The sequence below is a fragment of the Canis aureus genome, chromosome 23, assembly GCF_053574225.1.
Source record: "Canis aureus isolate CA01 chromosome 23, VMU_Caureus_v.1.0, whole genome shotgun sequence".
Taxonomy (NCBI): Eukaryota; Metazoa; Chordata; class Mammalia; order Carnivora; family Canidae; genus Canis; species Canis aureus.
The window spans coordinates 2087257-2113348 of NC_135633.1; the positions used below are offsets into that span (position 1 = coordinate 2087257).

At 36.1% G+C, this 26092-nt stretch overlaps 1 protein-coding gene and 1 long non-coding RNA gene across 10 annotated transcripts in view; one reads left to right on the forward strand and one right to left on the reverse strand.

Moving 5' to 3' along the window:
* LOC144294495 (uncharacterized) overlaps positions 1-14522 on the forward strand; it is a 92239-nt gene extending 77717 nt beyond the window's left edge. The window contains exon 3 of the long non-coding RNA XR_013361857.1: positions 14178-14522. This is a non-coding gene — a long non-coding RNA (uncharacterized LOC144294495). The remainder of the gene's footprint in view (positions 1-14177) is intronic.
* Positions 1-26092, reverse strand: part of METTL15 (methyltransferase 15, mitochondrial 12S rRNA N4-cytidine) — a 326516-nt gene that overhangs the window by 165264 nt on the left and 135160 nt on the right. For 8 of the 9 annotated variants that reach the window (XR_013361853.1, XR_013361855.1, XR_013361856.1 and 5 more), the window contains exons 4-5: positions 25004-25195; positions 20903-21081 (exon numbers count right to left, since the gene is read on the reverse strand). Coding sequence is in view for 4 of the 9 variants with exons in the window: in XM_077866148.1 (XP_077722274.1) it covers positions 20903-21081; positions 25004-25195 (371 nt within the window). In the remaining 5 variants the exon portion in view is untranslated. Of the gene's footprint in view, positions 1-20902; positions 21082-25003; positions 25196-25690; positions 25726-26092 lie in introns of all 9 variants that reach the window. The other variant, XM_077866150.1, reaches the window with a different exon arrangement.

Sequence of the window (26092 nt, forward strand, 5' to 3'; positions counted from 1 at the left end):
TGCTTTTATCTATTTAGGTGGTCAACATTAAATGTAATGATTGAATCTTTAGGGAGGGATTGAGGCCTATTTGCCAAATGCTGTGAACACAAAGGTGGAGTCTAAGTAGGAAGTTCTAGTATATTTCATATCTGGGGGCATCACAATGCCAGATTTCAGGTTGTACTACAAAGCTGTGGTCATCAAGACAGTGTGGTACTGGCACAAAAACAGACACATAGATCAATGGAACAGAAGAGAGAACCCAGAAGTCGACCCTGAACTTTATGGTCAACTAATATTCGATAAAGGAGGAAAGACTATCCATTGGAAGTAAGACAGTCTCTTCAATAAATGGTGCTGGGAAAATTGGACATCCACATGCAGAAGAATGAAACTAGACCACTCTCTTTCACCATACACAAAGATAAACTCAAAATGGATGAAAGATCTAAATGTGAGACAAGATTCCATCAAAATCCTAGAGGAGAACACAGGCAACACCCTTTTTGAACTCAGCCACAGTAACTTCTTGCAAGATACATCCACGAAGGCAAAAGAAACAAAAGCAAAAATGAACTATTGGGACTTCATCAAGATAAGAAGCTTTTGCACAGCAAAGGATACAGTCAAAAAAACTAAAAGACAACCCACAGAATGGGAGAAGATATTTGCAAATGACATATCAGAAAAAGGGCTAGTTTCCAAGATCTATAAAGAACTTATTAAACTCAACACCAAAGAAACAAACAATCTAATCATGAAATGGGCAAAAGAGATGAACGGAAATCTCACAGAGGAAGACATAGACATGGCCAACATGCACATGAGAAAATGCTCCGCATCACTTGCCATCAGGGAAATACAAATCAAAACCACAATGAGATACCACCTCAATGAGATACCAGTGAGAATGGGGAAAATTAACAAGGCAGGAAACCACACATGTTGGAGAGGATGCGGAGAAAAGGGAACCCTCCTGCACTGTTGGTGGGAATGTGAACTGGTGCAGCCACTCTGGAAAACTGTGTGGAGGTTCCTCAAAGAGTTAAAAATAGACCTGCCCTACGACCCAGCAATTGCACTGCTGGGGATTTACCCCAAAGATTCAGATGCAATGAAACGCCGGGACACCTGCACCCCGATGTTTCTAGCAGCAATGGCCACGATAGCCAAACTGTGGAGGGAGCCTCGGTGTCCATCGAAAGATGAGTGGATAAAAAAGATGTGGTTTATGTATACAATGGAATATTACTCAGCTATTAGAAATGACAAATACCCACCATTTGCTTCAACGTGGATGGAACTGGAGGGTATTATGCTGAGTGAAGTAAGTCAGTCGGAGAAGGACAAACATTATATGTTCTCATTCATGTGGGGAATATAAATAATAGTGAAAGGGAATATAAGGGAAGGGAGAAGAAATGTGTGGGAAATATCAGAAAGGGAGACAGAACGTAAAGACTGCTAACTTTGGGAAACAAACTAGGGGTGGTAGAAGGGGAGGAGGGCGGGGGGTGGGAGTGAATGGGTGACGGGCACTGGGGGTTATTCTGTATGTTGGTAAATTGGACACCAATAAAAAATAAATAAAAAAAATAAGATCCATAGAGATTTTATTTGAACCTTTAGGAATAATTGGCAGGGTGTGCAGTGCTGCTCTCAGAATTAGGCCATTTATACTTCCCAGGGTTGGGAGATAGTAACAAGGAAAGGTATGTAACTATGCTCCCCTTTCTCTTGTGAGGTCAGCACATACTCATAATTGATCTTTGGCTTGCAGGTAAGTTGCCTGCCCTCCTGTCCCATACCTTACCTGCAAGGGAACACTTTGCAACTGTGTCACAATGATCTTTAAAAGATATTTGTCACTTCCGCTGAAACATAAGCTTCCAGAAGGCAGGGACAGTGTGTTACTTTCAGCAAGTAGGGAGTGTGTATTACCATCATTTTTCTCATAATGGGCTTTGGAAAGACTAACAGGCTACCTAACTGAATTGAAGAATAGATGATTAATTTCTCTAAGGGCCAATAGCATATGGATTTTACTTAAGTCACAGATTATAAATAGCTCTTTTTCTACCACATCTAAATTCAATAGTGAACCATACTTTCCTATCTTTTATTTTTCTGCTTATTGTATCCTACTAATTTGGTCTAGGAGTAGTGCTTTGAATGATGTCCAGGGAAGACTTTAGTTTCTAGAAGGATGTGTATCCATTTTGAAAAACAATGTTTCAAGGCTAAAGTCACACATGTGTCATTAATCTCACTAAGGGATTTACACTGGAACAGAAGTACCCCTCTCCTCTCTAAAACCCCTTAAATATGCACAAAAATTTATTATATGGTTTTTAATAATAACCCTCACTAAGATTTAAGCCAAATATCTAACAATAAGGATATGATTAAATAAATTTGAATATTTCTTGCTGATCCACACTTTAGTGCCATAAAGGGTGGCATGATATCAAGTAAAAAAATTTCAAAATGTTATACATTCAATCATTTCAACTGAAAAATGTGAGAATAAATAAAGATAAAGAGATAAAATGGGTAAAATTATAATCATTTTCTGGTGGTAGGGTGGTGTTATAGGCTCTTAAAGTTTCACTTGAATTTCTTAACCATGTTGTATATATGGCTTACAAATGAAAATGCTTTTAAAATAGAGAAAATCTTATATTTTTCTATGATCATGAATTTAACATATGTTTACATGTATTTGTGAAGTCGATTCTATCAACAACGAGCTAAGGAAAATTCTTTGTACTGACTAGCTTTTAGCAAGTGGCTATGATATGCCTACCATTAGGGTAGGTAGTTTTAAAGCGTAATTTCTAATCATCATGATAATATTATAAGTTAGGAACCATTATCCTTATCTTAGAGAAGATTGGAATGGTTATGTAACTTGTCTAAGTTTACACAGCTAATAAACAGCAGGGCTAAACTCTGAATCCTGGTTACTATAGAATTCCAAAATTAATGTCTTTTTCCATTACTCAGTGACAAAATAGAATGCAGAGGCATAAGCCCAGACTAATAATGCAAGGGGTATGAGGCATTAATAAAACAAAGACTAATAAAGAAAAATGGGTAAGCAATATAGCAATACAACACGTATTTGGCTTGATTGGCGTCTGTCATCAAAGTCCATTTCTATCTAAAGAGTACAGAGATAAAATCAACAACATAAAAATGCTACCTGCTAGATTACCTTTCTCAGTTTCAATTTCTGAGATAGGTAACTGAAACACACAGGACTCTAAAATAATGCTTTCCAGTGGATTTTACATAAATGTTAATATTCTTTTTTTTTTTAAGGAAGAAAATGTAGTGCCTTTAAGATCATTGTAATGTATGCTGTGTCTAAAACAGTTCACTGAATAATAATAATTAGGCAACAGAAAGCTCCATTCAACAACAATAATTTATGTTATTATTAATAACAACCCACTTTCTCTTTTTAAAATCCATAGAGCTTATTGTGTGAGGCCCAACTTGTCACCTGGCTAATGAGATGCTGATGTACCTTGAATGAGTTGGCAGCCAGCCCATCCTTAGAGTACTTTAATGTGATGAAGAAAAAATAGGTAGAAGGGTAAAGTGACAGCATGAAATAATGTTTTCAACAAAAAAAGGATGCTTTCCCCAGTCTTAGCCTTTTCTCACATTCTCAAAGTTCAGGTTCCCAGTTGACTGCTATATCACTGCCTGATGACATCTTAACCATCCCTTTAAAGAGTAAGACAGCTGCTTATACAGAAAGTCTTTCCTGGTGAATCCATTATCAAAATTTTTATAGTATTTGTTCTATTCATTCAAATGCATTCACTCACTTAATTATCCACTTGCTCATGCACTCATTTTTATGTGTTCATTCAACAAAAGTTAAAAAATAAATAGATATCTAGTAGAGGTGGATCTCTATTGGACATTTAAAATACATTGTTTGATTTAGTAATCCAAGAATATTCTGAAGTCATTATCATTAGCCATATGTTACAGATGAAGAAATAGAGATTCAGAGAAGGTAATAAACGCCCAAATTTACAAAGCTGGTATATGACACAGCCAACTCACATCTATGTGACTTAATAGTTTTGCTTTCTCTAATCAGTTTGTTGACTTCTTCAACATATTCCCTAAAAGGTGGGTGCTGAGGCTATTTAGGTAAATTATCTTTTTTCTAAGATTTTATTTATTTATTCATGAGAGACACACACACGGAGGCAGAAACACAGGCAGAGGGAGAAGCAGGCTCCATGAGGGGGGCCCAATGCAGGACTTGATCCCAGGATCATGACCTGCCTGAGCTGAAGGAAGATCCTCAACCACTGAGCCACCCAGGTGTCCCTATTCAGGTAAATTAGATGTGGTCACTCTATCCTTGAAGAGTTCACAAAGTATGTAAGGGAGACAAAGTGTAATGAAGCAAATGTTCAGATATATAAGCATCAGATATATTTCTGATATATAAGTATATTGAAAAAGTGAGCAACTTCAGGAGGATGGTGAAAAGGAAAGTTCAGGAAGGATCCAAAGTAATGATACATAAGCCTACTCCTAAAAGTAGAGGGATTTTGGGAGATACGTAGGGGGCAAGAGAAGACATGAAGAAGGACATACCCTGCAGAGGAAGATCATATACAAAAGAATGGAAGTGAGAAAGCAGAAAGTTAGTCTGGGAACCTGACTGGTGAGCAGTTTGGTGCGGACACAGAGTGCCATGGTGGGGAGGGCAGTGAAGAAATTAGGTTAAAAACAAACAAACAAAACAAAACATGCAGATGCCAGATCATGAAGGACTTTTTTTTTTTCATGTTAACGTGTTTAGATTTTTGTCCTACAGATCATAGGAGACCTATTAAGAATTTTATGAGGTGTGATATTATGAAATTTCTATTTTATAAACAAAACTTTGTAAGTATACTTTGTTTCATTTATTTATTTTTGTTTCAAGTTTTTATTTAAGTTCCAGTTAGTTAACACATAGTATAATATTGGTTTCAGGAGTAGAATTTACTGATTCTATAACACCCAGTGCTCATCACAAGTGCCCTCCTTAACACAAATCACCATCACTTGGGTAGAGTTCAAGATGGAGAAGGTTGAGACAGACAAAAAAATAGAAACCAGTTAGAAGACTGAGGTAGTAATTCTGGCAAAAATGATAAAAGTTTACAACAAAATAATGGCAGTGGAAACCCAGGGTAGGGGAAACAGAAGGATGTAAGAGACATTTAGGACACAGAATTGAAAAGTTCTAGTGATAAACCTTTTCAATTCAACTCAAGGTTGATTTGAAGGTTTTGATTTGGGCTTTTGGGTAAATGTGTTTAGGCGCATTGGAAGAAAAAGAGGTAAGCAAGGTAAGATTTGGAACACTGAACTTTATATACTTGTAGGATAAATAGACTGCAATGTTCAGAGTCAGGCAAGTATTGGCCTAGAATTCAGTAGAAAGGTTTGGGCTGCAGTTGGGAATACAGAGGATGTCATATCTGTGGAAATGGATATAGATGCCCAACATCAAATGTACTGTGGGAAAAGAACCAAAGGGAGAAGCTCAAGTAAATAACAACGTTTAAGGCACAAGCAGAGCGAGAGGAATTAGTAGTAAAAAAAGTATAATCAGAGAGGTGGGAGGGAGATAAAGGGAGATTATGTCATCATAAAAGTCAATGGGAAGGGGGGATGGTTAGAAAAGACAAAGGGAGTGACAAAATATTTGGCTTCATTTTAGAATTAGTTGTTTAGATATCCAATATCCCACTAGAGCTTAGACTTCTTATGAACATGTAACTGGGATATATACATATATGTAACATATGTAAAATTTTAAAAGACATATATGTATACATATATATGTATCTATCTATCTTTAAAAAATTTACTGAAAGATAAGGAAAGTATAAAAAGTGAAGTCATCAAAAGGAAATAATCAAGAGATTAGAACTAAAAGAGCAGTGCTTGTCCTGGTTTATTCATATTTCAGTGTTTTAGAAGAAAAGGTTAGTAGTCAACTACAAAATGGCATAGCTTGATACACAAAATTGATGCTAGTAATGATCAGGATTATGCTATAAAATGTCACATAATAGAAATAAAACAATGAGAATTAAGCTTACTAGCACCACAAATCATGACATGAAACATGAAATAATAAAAACAATGAGAAAGAGTGAAGTAATATTTGAGAAGAGAAAATATTAGTGATGAAATAAGATAGAGAAGGGCCCCACTACTTCTGTTTATGCTTGGATCCTTTGTATTGAAAATTCTCCTCCTAGACTTGTCCTTTGGCTACTTATTCTTCCAAGTCTTTGTTAAAGTCCTTTTCTTCAGGGAGGGCTCCCTTAAGCCCTTAATCAGGCTATATCCCCCTACTATACTTTCTCATTTATTCTATACTTTTTTCCTTAACATTTAGACAATTTATAATTCTCTATTTATTTGAGTGTTTATTTGCTTACTGTTTTTTCCACTGAGGCACATAAAGATTAAATAATTTGCCCAAATCACACAGCCCCTAAGTAACAAAACCAGGATTTGAATACAGTTCTGTCTTATTTGAAAGTCTATATTCTCTACCACACTGCCATGAAGATGATTAAAGCTGGACAAAGTGCTATGATAGTTTAAATCAAAGCCTATATCCTACTCAGGAGATCAGGAATGTAATTATGAAAAATTATCCACTCCCAGAATTTATGCTGGGCCTTAAGAGTGGAGGTGTTTCCAAACAGTGGAAATGGGAGGGTAATTTTTTGTTTCAGTTTTTAAATTTCTTGTTGTTGTTGTGTCCAAGGTAGAGGATACAGCATGATCAAAGACAAGAGCAAGGAAAGTACAAGTCATGTTTGGGGAAAAAGGACAGGACAATTAGGTAAGCATATAGGAGGATGATAAAAGCTAAGTGTGGAAACAATAGCTCAGGACAGATAATGGAACCAAATACATCAGACTTAGGAGTCTGGGATCAAATGCATCAGCAACAGAAAGCCAATGAAAGTTTTTGAACAAGGAAATTATATGATTAATAAAGTTGTAATGTCTTACGGTCCTGGCTAGATGTTAAGGAATGGAGCAAAGCCCACTCAAATTGACTGAAGATATAAAAAAATAAATAAATAATAAAGGAAATGTAGGGATCACAAATAGCCAACTATAGACATTAGACTTTCAGGGAATTGGAAAGCTATCAGACAAGCACTCATTCCACACCTGTTTGTGTGTGCATTTTTGTGCATTCGTGTGTGTGTGTGTGTGTGTGTGTGTGAACATCTCCTCCATTTTCTGGACATCTGTTCTTTCTGCAAATTTATTTCCTTCACTCTGCTCTTGGTTCCCAGTTCTCTTAACTGTGACTTTCACTTTGCTCTGGACTGATAGAGAGGCAAATCTGGTCTCAATTCTACATTCCAAATGCCATATAATTATAGTTTCTGGGTTTTGTGGCTCACATTTTTGAGAGAAGTATCTAATTTGTATGACCTTCAGTTGCTTCTGGGGTGACCTGGTATAAATGTGGCTGCCTAGATCCAACCTCTTTCTTTATCAAGTATCAGAAATGGGTAGGGTTCTGGGCAATTCTAAGGGAAGAGAGTGTGGGCTGGACAGATACTCCTAAATATGTGTAACAAGTTGATTTAATGAGAGAGTGAAAGCAGATACCTTTAAGGAGACTATTGTAATAGTCTAAACAAGAAATAAAACAGTGGTAGATGTGGAAAAGAGAACTGAATCAAAGCCACATCTGGGTAGAATTTAATAAGCGATCAATGGAAAACTGTAGGGGTGCGGGAAGAGTGTCAGAAAATGATTCAAAGCTATCCCTGAACTTTCCATGCCAGAGACTAGGAAAATGCCTATTTTAATTTCCTAAAATATTAGAGACTGGATATTTCACCTACTTACCCTTTATAAGAAAGTAAGATTGGGACCAGAGAGGAAAAAGTGACTTGTCTTGAGTAACAGTCAATTAGTACCAGAGTAAGAATTAAGACTGAGGGAGATTGGATTTGGCCAAGGAGTGGTGATAAAAATCTGGACCTTGGGTGGAGTAGAGGAAATGGTGCTGCAAGATTTCCAAGGTAATAGGCAAGACAGCATTCCATGGGAAGAGTTAAAGATACAAAGTGAAAGATACCTGTGTTAGTAAAGTCAAGAAAACAGAATTGGGCACTGCATGATAAGAGATAAGGAGGAAGCTGATCAGGACTAGAGCTAGTTATATTCAGGTAGGTATAGAACGTGTTTGAAATCAGGCTAGCTGGGAACCAAGAACAGTGAAACGGAGTCTTATTAGTCACCAGTGGCGGTGTGAGTCAGATGCTAGATTTGCACGGTCAGCCAGCCAACTGGAAGCAATTGAATGGTATCCAGGTACCATATGCACAGCAAACCCAGGAAGTGAAGATGATTTTGGTGGAGAAAATTATGAATTTGCCACATTACAGATTTTGAGATTGGGGTATTGACAAGAAATTCAGGGAGATGCCCTGCAGACCACTGGAAATGTGGGAGTAGATCTTGGAAATGTGGTCCGAGCCAGCACTATGTCTGCCTATCTATTTATCAGATGACCTGCTAAAAGTGACACTCTAGAGAGAAGAGAAGTCATTACAGTGTAAGCCTTATATTTGGTGGGGTGGGTGGGAGAGAGGGTAAGAAGAGAGAATCTCAAAATAAGAGTATTAACCTTGGATGGTAGAGTGGTTTGACTGCCACTGGAGATTTCGAGAAACCATAAATTTTTTCACACTTTGGTAGCATATTAGAAGAACTGTTATACAACAGTTATACAACAATTCTTTCAACAAAACATTACTGAAAAAGACACAAATTACATGGTTCATTTTGTTTACATAGATGCATTATTTTAAAGGGAAAAAAAAAACTTCCCACTAGTCACAGCCAATTTCCAGAAAAACTCCCTCTTTAAAGCATTATTTAAATAACTACAATCCTGAGGAGAAATCTATTACATGATTGGAATTGTACTAAGTAGTTCTTTGAGCTTTGGTCATTGTGCTATTACCACGTAAATCCAATGGCAGCCATTTTAAATGGAACCAGTGTAAAACTGCCAAACAAGGAAAAGCTAAGGATGACTATTGCAGGAATTAAATCCTTTACTTTAGGGAGCTTGGATCCTAGGCAAAGAGAAAGAAAAATGGGCTGGTGAGAAAAGAGGGAAGAAAGAAACAACTGGAAAAAAAGCAGAAACTAAAACACATAGCAAAAGATTACATAAGTAGAAGCCAGGAGAAACTAAAAACAAGAAAGAAAAGATCTGAGTAAACAGAAGCTACTGATCCTAGAAAAGTTAGTCGTAGAAGCCAGACATAGAGAATAACCAAGCCAAAATAATGATAATTTACTAGAGCAGAGAGACAAAGAGATTTCCTATTGAGGCTGCAACACGATAGTTCAGTTGCCAGATTGTGTAGTATCCTGAACAACCTCTGAGTTGTCTTCCAGTCACTCAGAACCCTCGCTGTGAGCTCAGATAACTCTTTCTTATTAACATGAATAGCTTTATAATGATTCCTTCTTATAATCACATATAGCTTGTAATAACCCTTTATCACGTAAGTCTGCCTAAATGCCTCTTTGATGTCTACAATTTCAATGGCCTAACTTACTTTTTGCATAGCAGGTGGGTAATCAGGTGGAAAGGAGGAAGGGAAAAAGGAGGAAGCAAGTGTTTAACCACAACAAATAAACAAAGTAAGCAGGGTTCCTAAAGGGGATGTGTCTGTATGCAAAACCCACTGAAGGTATGTTCATACCATATACATTTATGCATATGTGTTTGGTGTGTGTGTGGTTGTGTATAAAATCAGCAGATGAAATAAAAAGGAAGAACTGGAGATAACAACAAATGAGCACAAATATGAAATAACTAAGTTATTTACTACATTTAAAATAAATTAACATTTAAAATAATTGATAGAGACTATAATGAAAGAATAGGAACAAGAGTATTTTTAAAAAATAGAACTTGGAACGACTAGTGAATTTAAAAATTCAACAAATTGATTAAACAGCAGATTAGCTATTTCTTTAAAAAAGCTTTGGTGAACCAGGAAAGGATTTTACCTAGATTGCAACACAGAGAGACAAAGACACGGGAAATATGAGAGACATGGTGAGTAAAAACTGCTGCCCAGGAGTCAAGAAAGTAGAGAAATAAATATGGAAGGAAATAATGTCTGGTATTTCCAGAAATGGAAAAATATTAAAGAAGTTCATTCTGCTTCATTAATGACCAATAAAAACAAAGTCACAACCAAGCTCATCACAATTAAACATCAGTGACAGGAAAATCTTTAAAGGTAGCCAGAGAAAGAAAAAGACCAACCATAAAATAATGACAATTAGACTTTTCATCAACCATAATAAATGTCAAGATATAATGAAATATTACCTCCAAAGTATCGAGTGAAAATCATAAACCTGTTGACTCTGTACTCAACTAATTATTATTCAAAAGTGAGGGCAAAAAATACATTTAGACAAGTTATGAGACTGTATCATTCATAGATCTTCACTGAAAATATCAAAATATGTACTTGGGTAAGAAGAAAACTGATCTCAGAAGGGAGTGGGAATCATATGCTAAGAAAAAAAAAAAAAGTAAACATAACGATATATCCAAACTACCTATGAAGACTACTATCTAAATAGGGAAAATCATTTTTTTAAATCTTAGAAGATGAAAACTTTGTCTTTATCATTCACTCAGCTTCATTAATGCCCACCACAAAGTGGACTTACAATAAATACTTGATGATTAAATGAACATGTAATGTAAATTTGAAATGTGTCTCATCTCAATGTTAAGCCAAAGTCCCTGCTTTGCTAATGAGGAAACTGAAAATACAGAGGACTGACCCAGTATTGTATGACATATTGAACCTGATTTACCCTTCAGAGAACAGAAAAGACATTATAATGTCAAGAAAATTATGACAGTCTCTCTTATTATTATAGGTCTGAGTCTACCTAACAATAAAAAGTGCCTATTGCTGAACAAACTAGTTGGTTGTAAGACTTCATTAGCTGTCTTTGGTCCCATCCATTTTCTGAACATCACAAGAACTACAAAGAAACGGACACTGATTTATTCATTCAAGAAATAGAAATTAAACATCTATTATAAGTCAAACGCTATATCAGGTCTTGAGGATGCAACCATGAAAAAGATATATCTAATCTTTACTCTCAGAGTTAGTAGTCCAGCTGATAAGAAAGTAATTAAATGAATAACTATGCATTACAAGAATATGCGATATCAGCAAGTATTTCCTATTGCTTACTGTATGTTATATGCTAACGTAAGGGGAGAGTGTATGTCTTCAGGTTTATAATATGGTAGAAGAGATTCCAAGTAATTAAAAATATGTAAGGCAATACACAGTCACATAAAAAATAAACAGATAAATTACAATGCTTGGGAAACGGCAAAACTGCTATATTCTTTTTTTTTTTTTTTTTTTTTTTTAGAAAACTGCTATATTCTTGCCAAAAACAGAAAGATGATGAAAGACACAAAAAGTTCTATATATAAAAGATATGAAAAATATAGATTCCTTTTATATTTAAATTCCAAGGAATATCTTTTCCAGGTATTCCATAATTTCTCAACTTTGACACAAAGCAAAAGATGTGAGAGAAAAGAATTTGGAAGTATTTTTGCTAGTTTTCAGTTATGATTAAAGCTTGGGCATCAAAATTACTCTTTCATCCACTATTCCCCCTCCCAGCCCTAGAAATATAATCTTTGATCTTTATCAACCTATTAACATTTGGGGTTCTCTTTCTTTGACATTCTTTTGGGATGATTTAAACATTTAAACTTTAAAATGAAAGCAGATGCTTGTCCTCAAAAAGCGTTCCCAATGTATAAATATGATAGCTGATGTCTGAAAACTCCTTTTAGGAAAAGCGTTGCACACTGTTGATCCTTTCAGTACTTTAAGAGTAAAGTAAGGACATGTTATTATACCTCTCATGTAGACGAGATACATGATGATCTCCAAAACAAGATGGTAGCACAATTAATATAGAAGCCTGCTTGATCTTAATTCTTAAATTGAAAGTCTCGTAAATATCTGGTACCAACTTCTTAAGACTTCTGAATAACTAGTTATAGGAACAAATAATCTTTCTTCTTCTTTTTTTAATCAATAAAGATAAAGGCAAGAAGGCCAGACTACTTATACACATCTTTACAAAATTAATACCCATGTGAAAACTGCTAAGTGCAGAACATGAAGTGCCAGCAGATCACTTCAATTTTCACTTGTAGAAGTACACAAAACAGGGATCCCTGGGTGGCGCTGTGGTTTAGCGCCTGCCTTTGGCCCAGGGCGCGATCCTGGAGACCCGGGATTGAATCCCACGTCGGGCTCCCGGTGCATGGAGCCTGCTTCTCCCTCTGCCTGTGTCTCTGCCTCTCTCTCTCTCTCTGTGTGTGACTATCACAAATAAATAAAAATTAAAAAAATAAAATAAAATAAAATGTTAAAAAAAAAGAAGTACACAAAACATAAAATAACAAGAAATGGAGCAATGAAGTAAAGGGATGCATTTCCCTTCTTTTGTTCCATAGAGGCAGTCTGAATTTTAGCCATCATCAGTAGCATCCAGAGGACGTGATTATACTAAATAATTGTTCTAAAAACCTGACTCAACAAGGTCACAATTAGGATAGTGGATACCAAGATAATGGGAAGAAATTCCAGGGATTTGGAATTCTACTGGGCCCTGGGATTGGACCTTGAGTTGCCTGTCTTCTACTCTCCTCAGCCTTCTGAAATCTTACCTACTTCTTCATTTATTTATTCGTTTTTTTTTTGTTTGTTTGTTTTTTCACGTCTGCAGTTAATGAGTATCTACTGAGTGCCAGGGACTTTCCTATAAATAGCTATCACTTCTCCCCCTAAAAGACTCAACTCAACGGTCTCCTTTCTGTAACTTCGACCTAACCCCTTCTCCACAATAATTCAATCCCTCTCGCCACATCAAAATCAACTTCTCCTTTTTCTGAGTTCTCATGCCTTTTTGTTCATGACTCTATTATATCAACATTTTGTTCATGACTCTATTATATACAGCATTTATTACCTGTACAGGTGACAGGTATTACCTCTACAGGTGACAGAGTGAGCTGCTTTTATGACTGTCTCCTCTATGAGCCTGCGTGATCCTGGAAGACCGAGCTGTCAGCATTCTCTAGCAACGGTTCATACTGCACCCTAATCATAAGAAAAGGATCTATGGTAGTGTCCTAAGTAAGAGCACAGGGTCTAGAATGAGGTTGCCAGCTTCTAATTCCAGCTCCAGTTGACAAGAGATGAGTTACTTAGATTGTGCTTCAGTTTACTCATGTGTAAAGCTGTGATAAAAACAGTACCAACCTTGGGGATTACTGGTGAGGATTGAGCTACATAAAAACAATTTGGGATAGAGTCACATATTTGCTCAGTAAGTGTTAGCTAACATTTATTATTATTATTATCATCATCATTATTATTAAATTAGGCATGGGCCTCAGTCACTTGAGATTAGAGCAATCCCTGGTCCCCACTTGATACTTCAAACTGAGAAATGCCAGATTCTTTTAGAAGGAAAGAAGATTTTCAGGTTTTTTATTTCTTTCTCTTTTTTTTTTCTCCACATTTCATTCTCTTCTGAGTTGGGTTTCTTGTACAGAATGTCTCTTGGAAAGATTACTTATTAAAATAAGAAATAAGTTTACTTATGAAATGTCATTTGATAATTTAGTTGGCATGAAGTTACCATACTAATGTACACAGTGTATAACAGATTGAACTCAAGAGATTTAAATGACAGAGTAAGTGCATTATCATAGGCGGTGACAATGACAACTATGACTCACTGGCAAGCCGTCCAAATTTGACTGTAAGTTTGACCATGTCATTTTCCACCAGAGTGACAATCGAACTCTCTGACATCCTCATTTATTTCTTAATCATGGCAATGTTAGTATACAGAGCGCTTTTTGCGGAAGATGGAAGGAGCAACATGTGGGCTATTAAAACAAAGGGATGGCAAACTAGTCTGACTAACTTCATCACAAACAGTTCCACTGAAATTTGATGGCAATGACTATTTCTTAACGAATGCTACACTTTGTTTTGTATTTTAATATTTCTCTCCAGATTAACAGAACTTTCCTTGAAAAAGAGGATTTCAGAGAAGCTGATACATAAGCTATGATGGCTTACTGTGGAAAATATACCTTATATGTACCAAAGCAGCAGATGAGGATTCTTCTTCTTTTTTCTAAAAGTCACATAATCCATAAAGGAAGAACAGCTTGGAATGAAGCAATTAGCCTATCCCAAATCTGCAGCTGTGGATAGGTATTTGTTGGTATAAGACCACAGTCATGGTTCTGACTAATGCACCTGTTTGCTCTCTGGTCACCCAGGTCTGGATAGAGACAAGAAAATGCTTACAGCCGTATTTACACTTTAAAATTCACAGAGAAAAAAATAAATAAATAAATAAAATTCACAGACAATTTTCTTATGTACCATCTCATTTATTGGTCATAGCAAGAATTCGTTATTCTTCTTTTCCAGGGAGGAATTAAGATCAGAGGAGATAAGTGACTTAACTCAAGTTCACTGAGCAAATAAATAGCAGAACCAGACAAAGAACTTGAGAATTTCTGATTCTATGCCCTGAAGAGTCTCAACCTATTCCTCAAGCTGTTTCAATTTATACTGAATACTTTGATGCCTGGGTCTCCCACTTCCTCAGTGTGAAGGGCAGAGTACAATTGATTCTCAGTAATACCTATCAACTTATACTTTTTCCCCCTGAATTTTCATTTTACTTTGGCTGGGAATGTACACATCTTTTTATTGATTTATTTGTTCAACAAGCATTCATTAAGCTCTGGCCATGTACCCAGTTCATGACTCAGAATAAAGGTTACATAAAAGTTCCAGTCAGGGAATAATAAGTCTATATATTTAATCAACAAGAATCAAACATATTTAAGAAGCTTATCCCCCTCCTTTTTCACATTCAAAAATTGATATTGTAAGCTTTTTGTCACTTCTTAATTATTAGTGCATTGATTATCTATTTTTGTGAATTTGAATCTAAATCCTAGTGATCTAAAAAGTGGTTGGCATACTTTGATTTTGGTGTGAGTTTGGAAACTGTAAGTGAATTTCAATATATTAATTTAAACAAAACATAGTAGGGTTATGGACAAAGTAACAATGGTTACATCATAAATATTATTCACTTCCATTTCAAGAAGAGAAAGATAAGGCCTAGAACTGTTTGAGTTTACATATAAAGCAAGCTGTTGAAGCAGGACTTGAGGTAAAATCTATTTCCCTTGATGTATCCAGAGAATGGAAAGAGCAATGGAATATAGAATAAAACATGCATAGCCTTTTGAGAAAATATTCAAAGGCACATCTAGAACCAATGCCATTTTTAAGATTACATAATTCAAATACACATTAATTCTATAAAATCTAGACCACAGCCAGGTGTTTTCTACAAAATTAAGTGTATAAATCTTCTTTTTCCTGGAGAGCTTAAGATATTTTTATATGTATCATTTCCTATTATTAAAAATTCTTAATAAAAATATTTTATTAATAAAAATATTTTATTAGTTTTCTTTTCTTCACAGAGTCTCTAAAGAATAAGGGAGGAAAGATATCATTTCAGCCTAAAGATGAATAAACTAAAGTATTGGGAAGGCAATGGGTTTTTGTAATTTACCCGAGTACTTTAGTGTTGGTGCCATTAGAGCATTTTGGTATGGGAGGGAATTCACTGTTCATGACCTCCAAGACTGAACACCAATTTTTTAGTTACACTGATGTTGTTTCACTGAATACCAACTTTATAAAAGCAGAACCTTCCTGATCTGTGTGATTTTATTTTATATATTAACCTTGAAAGAGCATTTACCAAATGCCTTCCAAGGGCCAAAATTATGATAAGCACGGGGGGCCCAGTGATGAGTAAAAGAGTCATGACAGTGCTCTCATAGTGCTTATTATTGGAGCAGCATCATCCAAAAAAATATAATGCGATCGATCCACATATGCTACTTAAAATTTTCTATAGCTACATTAAAAACGGTTTAATACTGTATGTAACCCAACAATTTCTAAAGTGTTATCATTTTAACACAAAATGAACATATAAATTTTTGAGATAAATTAAATACTCTTTTCAAACCAAGGTGTGTATCTTACATATACGACCTTTCAATTAGGAGCAGCCACATTTCAAGAGTTCCACAGACACATGTTCCACTGGCAACTGTACTAGATAGTATAGGTCTAGGGGAGAAGTTAAATAGGAAGCAAACAATAGAACAGTGTAAGTGCTACGACAGGGAAATGCAGTGCTACAGGAGCATGGAGGAGAGCATCTCGACCACTGTGTGTAGAGCTAGAAAAAAACTTCTGGCGGAAGTGACACTTCAACTTGGCATTACCTATAGGAAAGGATAGGAGTTGGGTGCTTTAGTATTGATGTTAATAATACACAAGGCCGGGATCCCTGGGTGGTGCAGCGGTTTGGCGCCTGCCTTTGGCCCAGGGTGCCATCCTGGAGACTCGGGATCGAATCCCACGTCAGGCTTCCAGTGCATGGAGCCTGCTTCTCCCTCTGCCTATGTCTCTGCCTCTCTCTCTCTCTCTGTGTGATTATCATAAATAAAAAAAAAATTAAAAAAAAATAATACACAAGGCCTGTAAGTGAGCGTGACAATGGTGTGCTGGGAAGACAAGACTATAAGAACTTTGGTATGGTTAGAACAGAGATTATTATGACAAGCAAGAAAGATGAAAATGAAAAGACAGGTAGAAGCTGTTCCATGAGAAGCTTTGCAAATCATGTAAAGGAATTTGGATTTTATTCCAAGGAATTCATCCTTTCTAAAGACTTTAGGCCTCTGTTTCTGGAACTAGCAATTTCAAACTGAAATGTGCTCCTCTTCACTGAAATATAAGGGAGGAGTAAGACAGATGGAGATAAGGCTAAAGCATTAGAGGTGATGAAGAGTTTGGTTTTACATTAAATTAGTCCCTCAGGTCATTTGCAAGTCTTAGATTTCATAAATCTAACTTTTCAGCTATAACCGTGTTAGAATAGAAACAGGGCTTAACAAAATGTGATTTGTTATTTATGAATTATTTTTGTAGGGAACACTAACATGTGTTAGATATTAGTATTAAAATTTCTGGCTAGTAGTTCTGAATAGTATGTATGAATAGTGAAGTCCCACAGGTTATTTTGGGAATTATAAATTACTAATTTGGTAATTCCCAAAGTAATTTATGGTAGTTGTAAGTGTCCTGTTCCAATCTGCAGCCTTGAACCTGTCCTCGTGTTCCATGATATGGAAGAGTACTGGAACTCAGTTAGTTTGTCCTAGCAAAAGGCATCAGGCTTTAGGTTCTACAAATAACAACTTAATCACTTGAACTATTATGTAATTCTACTAAATATATTGTGATTACAAGTGTGGTGATCTTCCTCGTTCTAATGGATTATTAGCTTTTTGAAAGCAAAGGAAGTGATTTATATTTCCATCAATATATGGGTTTTACTATGTGTCAGGAACTGTGGCATATTTCCCAGAGTGCTTGATCATCTTGAACATACTTAGTATGAATTTTATTACTCGGACATCGTACCAGGTTGAATAGTGAACCCCAAAGTGTGCATTTACTAGGTACCTGTGAACACGACTTTATTTGGAAATGGGGTCTTTGTGGATATCATCAAGTTGAGGACATATTCTATTAGCGTGGGCCCTAAACCCAATATGTCTGATGTCCTTATAATAACAGGAAAACCTGCACACAAAACTTGTCTGGGCAGAATCCCATGGGATAGTGGAGGCAGAAACTCAGTGATGTAGCCAAGGAACACCAAGGATTGCTGGCAACTGCCAGACACTTCAAATAGTCAAGCTGATATACTCGGTAGAGGTGAGTCATGTAAAAAATGCAATTCTCCCCTAGAGTCCTGCCAATACCTTGATTTTGGACTTCCAGCCTCCAGAACTGTGGTAGAATAAATTCCTGTTATTTTAAGCCACCAACTGTGTGGTATTTTGTTACTGCAGCCCTAGGAAACTCATACAGGAACCTTATTGGGCCCTCCATTGCTTTCCATATTTCTCTATGAGCAGTTCTCTGAAGAGATTTCTACTTAATGGACTTGACAAATTAATCCCTTTCTCTGTTAAACTGTCTCAGGGTAGTATTTTACTTGGAGCACTCCTATATAGTCCTGCTCCCACCAAAAGAGCTATACCCTTATAGCTATACCCTTATAGCTCTTTTGGAGAGTATAGAGTAGTTGTTATTGCCATTAAATAATTTAATCAAATACTACATAAACTGGTGAAATATGAATGCAAAAGGAAAGATATATGTTATTCCCATGAAAACTAACCTAGACACTTGGAGACTCTCGATAAAGAGAGTAAAAATGTAAAAAATGCAATCAAATTAGAGGTACATGAGGTAATTATGAAAGATTAAAAAATTATGAAAATATAGAAAATATGCTCAGATTGCCTTTTAAGTACCTTTAAATTCTAACTTCATTATAATAAAAATAAATCCGAGCTTGTAGAAGATATGCCATGGGTGTGGTTTATCTAAGAATGGACTTTGTAGAACCACAATTAGGACCCAAGCATCTCCATATATAAATACGCATAGGTTCTATAATTCTCCACATGTACCAACTTTTTCTATTACCCACACAGAACTCCAGACTACAGTTAATAAGAGGGTTTCCGATACAAATAGAGGGACGATGTTCACTATATTTTTATTCAGTCACTTACTAGTCAGTAAACTTTGTGGAGAGAAGCTCTGATCTGCTCCCCATTCTACTGTTACTATTCAGTATAATGCCTGGTATATAGGAGCTTCTTCCAAATATTTTTTGAAAAAAAAGTACCACGAAATGCAACTCCCCCCCCCCTTTTTTTTGTTTTTACCTTTTCCATGGAATTATATCATCAATAAATCTGCATTATTATGGGCTGATTTGAGCCATAAAAATGGATTCCTTATAGAGAACTGAATCTTTTAATGGTATTTATTAGAGCCTACACATATATGAATATTCTTATTTTTATGATATCATCTCTCATAGCCCTTATATGCTTTTGACATCATAATCTTTCTGAAAATACTTAAATTATTCCTATTCTACATCTTGATATAATTTCTGTGTAATGCCACAGTATTGTGTATTATTACCCCAAGTTGGCAGATTAGGGCCCTGAGACAAAAAAGTTAAGTCAATATCTTAAAGGCAAATTCCCAGTTATGCCTAAAATTCATGAGTTTCCAAATTCTAGATTAGTACTGACTTTGCCATTAATTAGGCATTAATTAGGGTTACCTTGGAGGAAACTACTGACCCTCCCTGAGGCTCAGTTTCTTTAGCTATCAGGTGAGGTTTTTTGACTGGATGACCTCTAAGATGCCCTCAGCCCAGAGTACTCATTTTCAGCACCAGAAAATCCTGGATTTTCTCATGTATAAAAAAATATGACTTTTCACTGCTCATCTTTCCAATATGAGAGACAGAGAACAACACAGACAGCTAAAGAATGACAGAATGGGTAAGGTAAGGTGGTCATGTTTAGTGAGTATAGAGTGGAAAGAAAGGGATACAAGATAGAGGGTGAATTAATGCAGCCTGCTAGTACAAACTCTTTTTTGGAAAAATACTATGGAATATTTTATGATCATTTAACCCACAATAATTTTGCTCCTACTTGACAAGAAGAATCTCAGTGGTAAGTTGGAAAAAAATTTAAAGACTTGGTCAACTCTTTATATTTTGTTATCCTAACTAAGTAAAATAGTCTTATTAAATTATATCATAAAACAATCCCTAGATGAGCTCTAAATCTTGATCTGAATGAATTTATAATCAAGTTTTATTCCTTAAACTATAGATAATATTACAGAGAGGTAACCAATATCAGGTTCTTTTTATAAGCTACACAATTACTTATTTTCTTTACTTCTTGAGCTACTTAAGTGACTTAGTAGGAGCCACTGAAAAGAAATCCTAATACATTTGGTAAACAAAAATGATGTAGGGTTTCAGATGGCCCAACAAGATGAAGAATGTAACACTGGAATTCTGCTAAATTACTGCAGGAGTTGTATTTTTGCCTTGGAAAACTTTCATCATGGAACACAGCTGTGAAACAACTTTGGCTTCAAACAGAAAGGCTATAATAAAGCGCCTCCTAGCTAGACTTAAGTTCAAGAGGTTTATGGTGGCAAACAGCAGAAAAGATGAAATGTTTCAATAAGCCCCTCAGGCTGATTTAGTTAGCATTCACAAAGTAGAATAACCTATACATCACATACCCTTTGTTAGCTGGTTGTTTAGAATAGATGTATGAGTCACTGGATTTTATTTTAGCAGTTGGGCATTGCAATTCTCCTTTTGCCCAAAATATTAAAATGCAGAAATGTGAAACTAAGAGAGGTAATGTCAGATCTTATACAGAATGCTTATCAACCACTGTGATAGATCAAGAAATTCTTCTGCTCTTGTCATTCCACGTTTCACCTTGGTAGGCACCAATGACAAATTACCTCTCATAAAAAAACAATCTATTGTTCAACTAATCAGCAACTTCAGTGTATTTTCTTAAATTGTGTGGGGGAAAGTGGTTTGGAGGGGGGGAAGCTTGCAAAACCAAAAGAAAGCTGGTATGGAAAAAGGATACGCAAGATTCTATCGTGCATGATTTTAAGTACAAATGAATCCCTCTGGGAGTTTGGGGGAGATATATATATATATATTTTCCCCCCTCTCAGACATTGTTCAGAATTAATGAGGATACCTGCAACGATGCTGGCAAGCTGCTGGGTTCTGGAGATGGGGTAGAGGCTGCGTGCCTGAACGATTGCTGAAGCGATTTTCTTGGCATGCTTCTCCTCCCCGTATGTTCTCAGGATGGATGCAAGTGCCTGTTGATCTAAAGCGTTCACAACATCAGCTGCGGTGGGCATGTCAGGGTACCTACGCACAAGAAGAGCCAATTAGTTTGCTGACGTCAGTTTTCATTGACAAGAGGTGAAACTTCAGAGTACTGAAGTCAGGCATACACACACAGTCTAACAGAGCATCTGAGGTTTTTAAAGTCAGAGACTGAAATCTTAAACGAATGAAGCAGATTTTCTATTTCAAATACCCATCATAATAGCAACAGTGGATTATGTGTGACATTCATCAAGGTCAAGGGCAGCAGGAAATTAAAATATTTTACTAATCTTTAATTCACAAAAAGCTATTATTACTTATGCAGATTTCTCCTAAACTAAAATAATGGAGAATGTCTAGATTTAGTTTGTTCAAGATTTAAATTACTGCTTGATTTTATTTTTCACTATAAGAAGATATAAAATAGTGAATGATATTTAAATGAACCTGTATCTCAGGAACTTAACTAATTCTGAGATTATAAAGCAGCTGAATAGTTACATGGGAGCACAAACTGAACTTAGAAAGTCTATACAAGAAGATACTCCCGGCCACTTTCCCTCACAAAAAACTGAACAACCTTAATGGTAATAATGTATGTTATTTCAAATGTTTAATAATATTGGCTTATAAAGCCATTACTAAAGTCACTGTGGGGTAAAACTCAGTAATTAAGAAACAGTACTAAATGAGCCTGAGATGATAATTTCAGGTAGCGGATACAAAGGAAATAGGACCTCTAGCCAAATAGAATAGATCACAGTAGCGGGCAATGCCATCCAGTATTCACTGGCTTCGTCAACAGGACGAAGTTACTACTACTACTACTGTTACTACTCCTGTAGCTAATGTGTTGGACTGACTGTCAGTATCACATTGTGAGGACTGTAGTAAGGATATGGTAGCTTTAAGACCTAAAGACTATACCAAAGTGGGGCCTTGAAGAAACACCTGAATCCCTCCTTAAAAATACTGTACTGCACCTCGTTAACATGCCAAGTGGCCTCCAAGAGTAAGTTTTGTTGTTGCCTTTGGCTTGTGCCCTATTGTGCCATGACCTCTCTCTCTCTCTCTCTCTTACCCTGTGTATGTGAGAAAGATAGATAGACACAGAGAGAGAAAGAGAGAATGAAACCTTGCTTTTCAGATCTGACTCTTTTTTTTTTTTTTTTTTTGGCTGCCACCCCCAGACCCAGGAACTTCCTATAAAGTAGCCCCGTTTCCATCACAATAGGCTTTGTTCTTTCAATAATAGCTTTAAGGATGAAGATTTGGTCTCTACAGTCAGATCAACCTAGGTAAGAATTCCAGACTTGCTATTCATATTGTGCAAGCTTTTTAACCTACCAAGCCACAATTTCTAACCTGTAAAATGAAAGTGACAATACCTTCCTCGTAGAATTGTTGGGAGAATTAAGGGTATACGCAATTGTAAGATAGAGAGTAGAATGTCTGGTATACAGAGAAGCTCAATGAATGTCCATGTCTCCCAGATCTTGCCCATCATCATTCTTGGCCTAACTGACAACATCTTAGCTAGATCTTACGTAGCTATGTATTCAACTGTCCAAACCACAGAACATCAAAATGAACCTTATTTATGATAGTAAATTCAGACCCACAGAATGTAGTCCAACTCTACCAGGACAACTCCTAGATTAGTATGGATGTACTTAGCAATTTCTTATAATACGTCTCTACTTTTAAGTAAGACCCTTACAACAGCATTTTGCTCAAATAGTTCAGCGGCTAATGGGCATAATTTTATTTTACCCTCACGCTAACACTGAATAGCAATGTAGAAGTTTCCATTGTGCCACAAGACAAAAGGGGCAACACTGAAAAACCAATAAGGCTGCTAGGAGACTTTAGAATAGTGAAGTCAAGATACAAAATCTGCCCCCAACTTAACAGGTAAGAGAGCTTGTTGGTTCTCCAGAGATCACTGATGTAAAATGACTACACTAATGACAAAAGGAAAATATTAACACAGGTGACAACTTATTTATTAACCTCTGGTGAAGAATTAGACCTGCAAGTCCTTGAAGCTGTGGATTTCTTTTTGCTACATGAAAATCTTTTATAATCTTAGAGCTGGTGCTGAAATTGGGGTAGCACAACTACACTATGCTATAAGACTCCAGTGTTAAATGGCAACAGGTTAAGAAAGCCTCTTGCATCTGCCTTCAAGGCACAGATATATCAGCTTCCAGGATCTGACTGGCCATGTTTTTTGGCTTGGACTCTCTTACCCCATAACACCACCTGGGTAAGTACTGTACATACTGGCAATGACTCTCCTTTTCTATGAATTCATGTGAACTAACTCCCATCTTTCTGAATACCATATACTTTCTTCAGATCTGCTATCTACCTGGAAGCCATCCTGCTTTTTAAGATATATTTGCTCAACTCTAATCTCATCCATTATGTATTGACTTAGAATTTAATGCTCAAGGGCAATTTTATTTTCAAGTTCTTAGGGGAAAACCTCAAGAACCCTGATTCACACTCTACAATTTGCTGAGAAGTCTTTACATTAACAATATGGGGATTTACTACCATTAACTAGAAGATTTGTTCACTGTATTTCGAAGGCATTCTCCTTTAACAAGACATAGGAACAGCAGAAATTTGCTTGACATTTTATTACCTCTGCACAACAACCTCAATCTCCAAACATGAAAAGATATTTGACCTTTACTATTAGTCACTGCTTTTTAAAGGATTTTCATTATTTTCTTTTATGATCACATTCTTCATTCTATGAATGCCAGCTTGTGCAAAAGAAGGTGTAAGACTCAGAACAAAAAGGTTCCAATAAGTATAGGTCACAATCCAAGTTACCAGGTCATATCAAAACATGGGCTATGAATAATTACCATTGGACAAAGCATTTTATGGGAAAGAATTCAAAGTCAACTCAATATTAATTTGCTGATTTAAACAGGACATTAAATTTCTTATATACAGGTCCTTCTAATAGATTGGAAGAAATTCTGGAAAACTGATTTGTCTCAGTAGAAATGTTTATGCAGGCCTAGAACTGCAGATTACTAACAGTAACAGAATGGTTTGCTCATTTATATATAAGAAAATCTAACATGCCTCTTAGGAGGTAATCTCCCCAAAGGTGGGGCCGTGATACATAATTTAGCGGTGGTAGTGAGGCATGAAATGAGGAAGGAAAACATGGTTAAGCTTTGTAGGTACAGGTTATTCTGTCCCTGAGCCAGTGTTAGGCGTAAAGACAGGTGCTCTAAAAAGCTTCTTTCTTTTTTTTTTTTTAAGCTTTAAAAATTAATTCAGGTTTAAAGGAGCTTATCCTATATTTTATTAAAATATGATCCTCTTTGTGTTATATGTACCTATTTGAATAATGAAGAACAACTAGTATTTCCAGGGTGGTGAGGAAAGAAGAGCAGGTGTAAAGCCGTCCTATACAGAGTACTATGTTGATACAGTACCATAAACTATAGTTTCTCTGGAGAAGGTCAACCAAAGTGATGGTACAAGAAACAGGACAAAACATGTAATTGCTGACCTCTAGAATCTTGCACTTTATACAGTATTCAAAAGAATATGCATTAAATATGTTCCTTTTACATTTCACAAGAGGCATAGTTGGGCCTGCATAGAAATGGATCCATTGTTTCAGTATCACATTTAACAATATTGTTCGTAGTCTAAAAACCCATGCTTATCTATAAAAAAGATGAGTATGAAAGTTACCCTCTTCACTATTTTGTGTAAAGACAGCAATGACTTTTCTTTTAGAATCTCAAATCTAGAGAAACACTAGTCTATAATGAGTAGCAAACAAAACTGATTTATTATGTATGGATAGTGTTAGGTGTGGGCGTGTGATGGGAATTCTGCAGTCTTAAAAGGAAATTAAATCCAGAGTGTTTCTGCAAAATTGATTTCTTGTTGTGAGGAGAAATGCTTTATCGATACTCACCTGCCACCATCCATTCTCATGTCCAAGGGGCCGTCCTTCCGAAGGGAAAAACCTCTTTCAGGAGCATCAAGTTGCATGGAGGAACACCCAGGATCCAGAAGAACTCCATCCAAGGTCCCTGGCTGTACTCCAGCTTTCATTAATAAGGCTTCTGCCTGGCTGAACTGGCCTAGCAGAGCTCGGATCTGTTTACTGTGAATAAACCCAGGAGATGGAGAAAAGACTTTGTTATATTAAATTCTTAAGGTCCATGATCAATGGAAGGAAGCACAGCCCATTGTTAGTTTATTTAACCAGAATGTATTTACTAAGGACCAAATACATGCTTAGTACTAAATAGAGACATATGGAAATGGAAATTTTACATCCTTGGTTTCAACACCAGAGGTGATTTAATGTAATTTATTTTTGCTTATAAACACAATGTATTGTGTACTCCTGTGAAGGTTACAATAAGTTCATGAATTTGCAAAATTCTTTTGTGAGACCATTCATTTTTTCTTTAAAAATAATTTTTTTCTTAAAAAAGCCTATATACCATTTATCAAAAGAATACATTTAGAGATAACAAATGCTGGTGAGGATGTGGAGAAAGGGAACTGTGTACTGTTGGTGGGGGATGTAAATCTGTACAACTACTAAGGAAAACAGTATAGAGCTTCCTCAAAAAATTAAAAATAGAACTACCGTATGATCCAATGATTCCACTTCTGGAAGTATATCTAAAGGAAATGAAAACAATCTGTTGAAGAGATATCTGCACCCCCATTTTCATAACAGCATTATTTAGAATAGCCAGAACATGGAGACAACTTAAGTGTCCATCAACAGAGGAATAAAAAAAGTTGCATACACACATTCACACACAGCCAGTGGAGAATTATCCAGCCATTAAAAAGAAAAGAAGGAAATCCTGTCATTTGTAATAGCATGGATGGACCTTGAGGGCATTCTGCTAAGTGAAATAAGTCAGACGAAGTCAAATACTATATGATCTCATATGTGAAATCTTAAAGAGAGAGAAAACCAAACTCATTTTTAAAAAAGAGAGATAGATCAGACTTGTGGTTACCAGAAGTAGGAAATAGG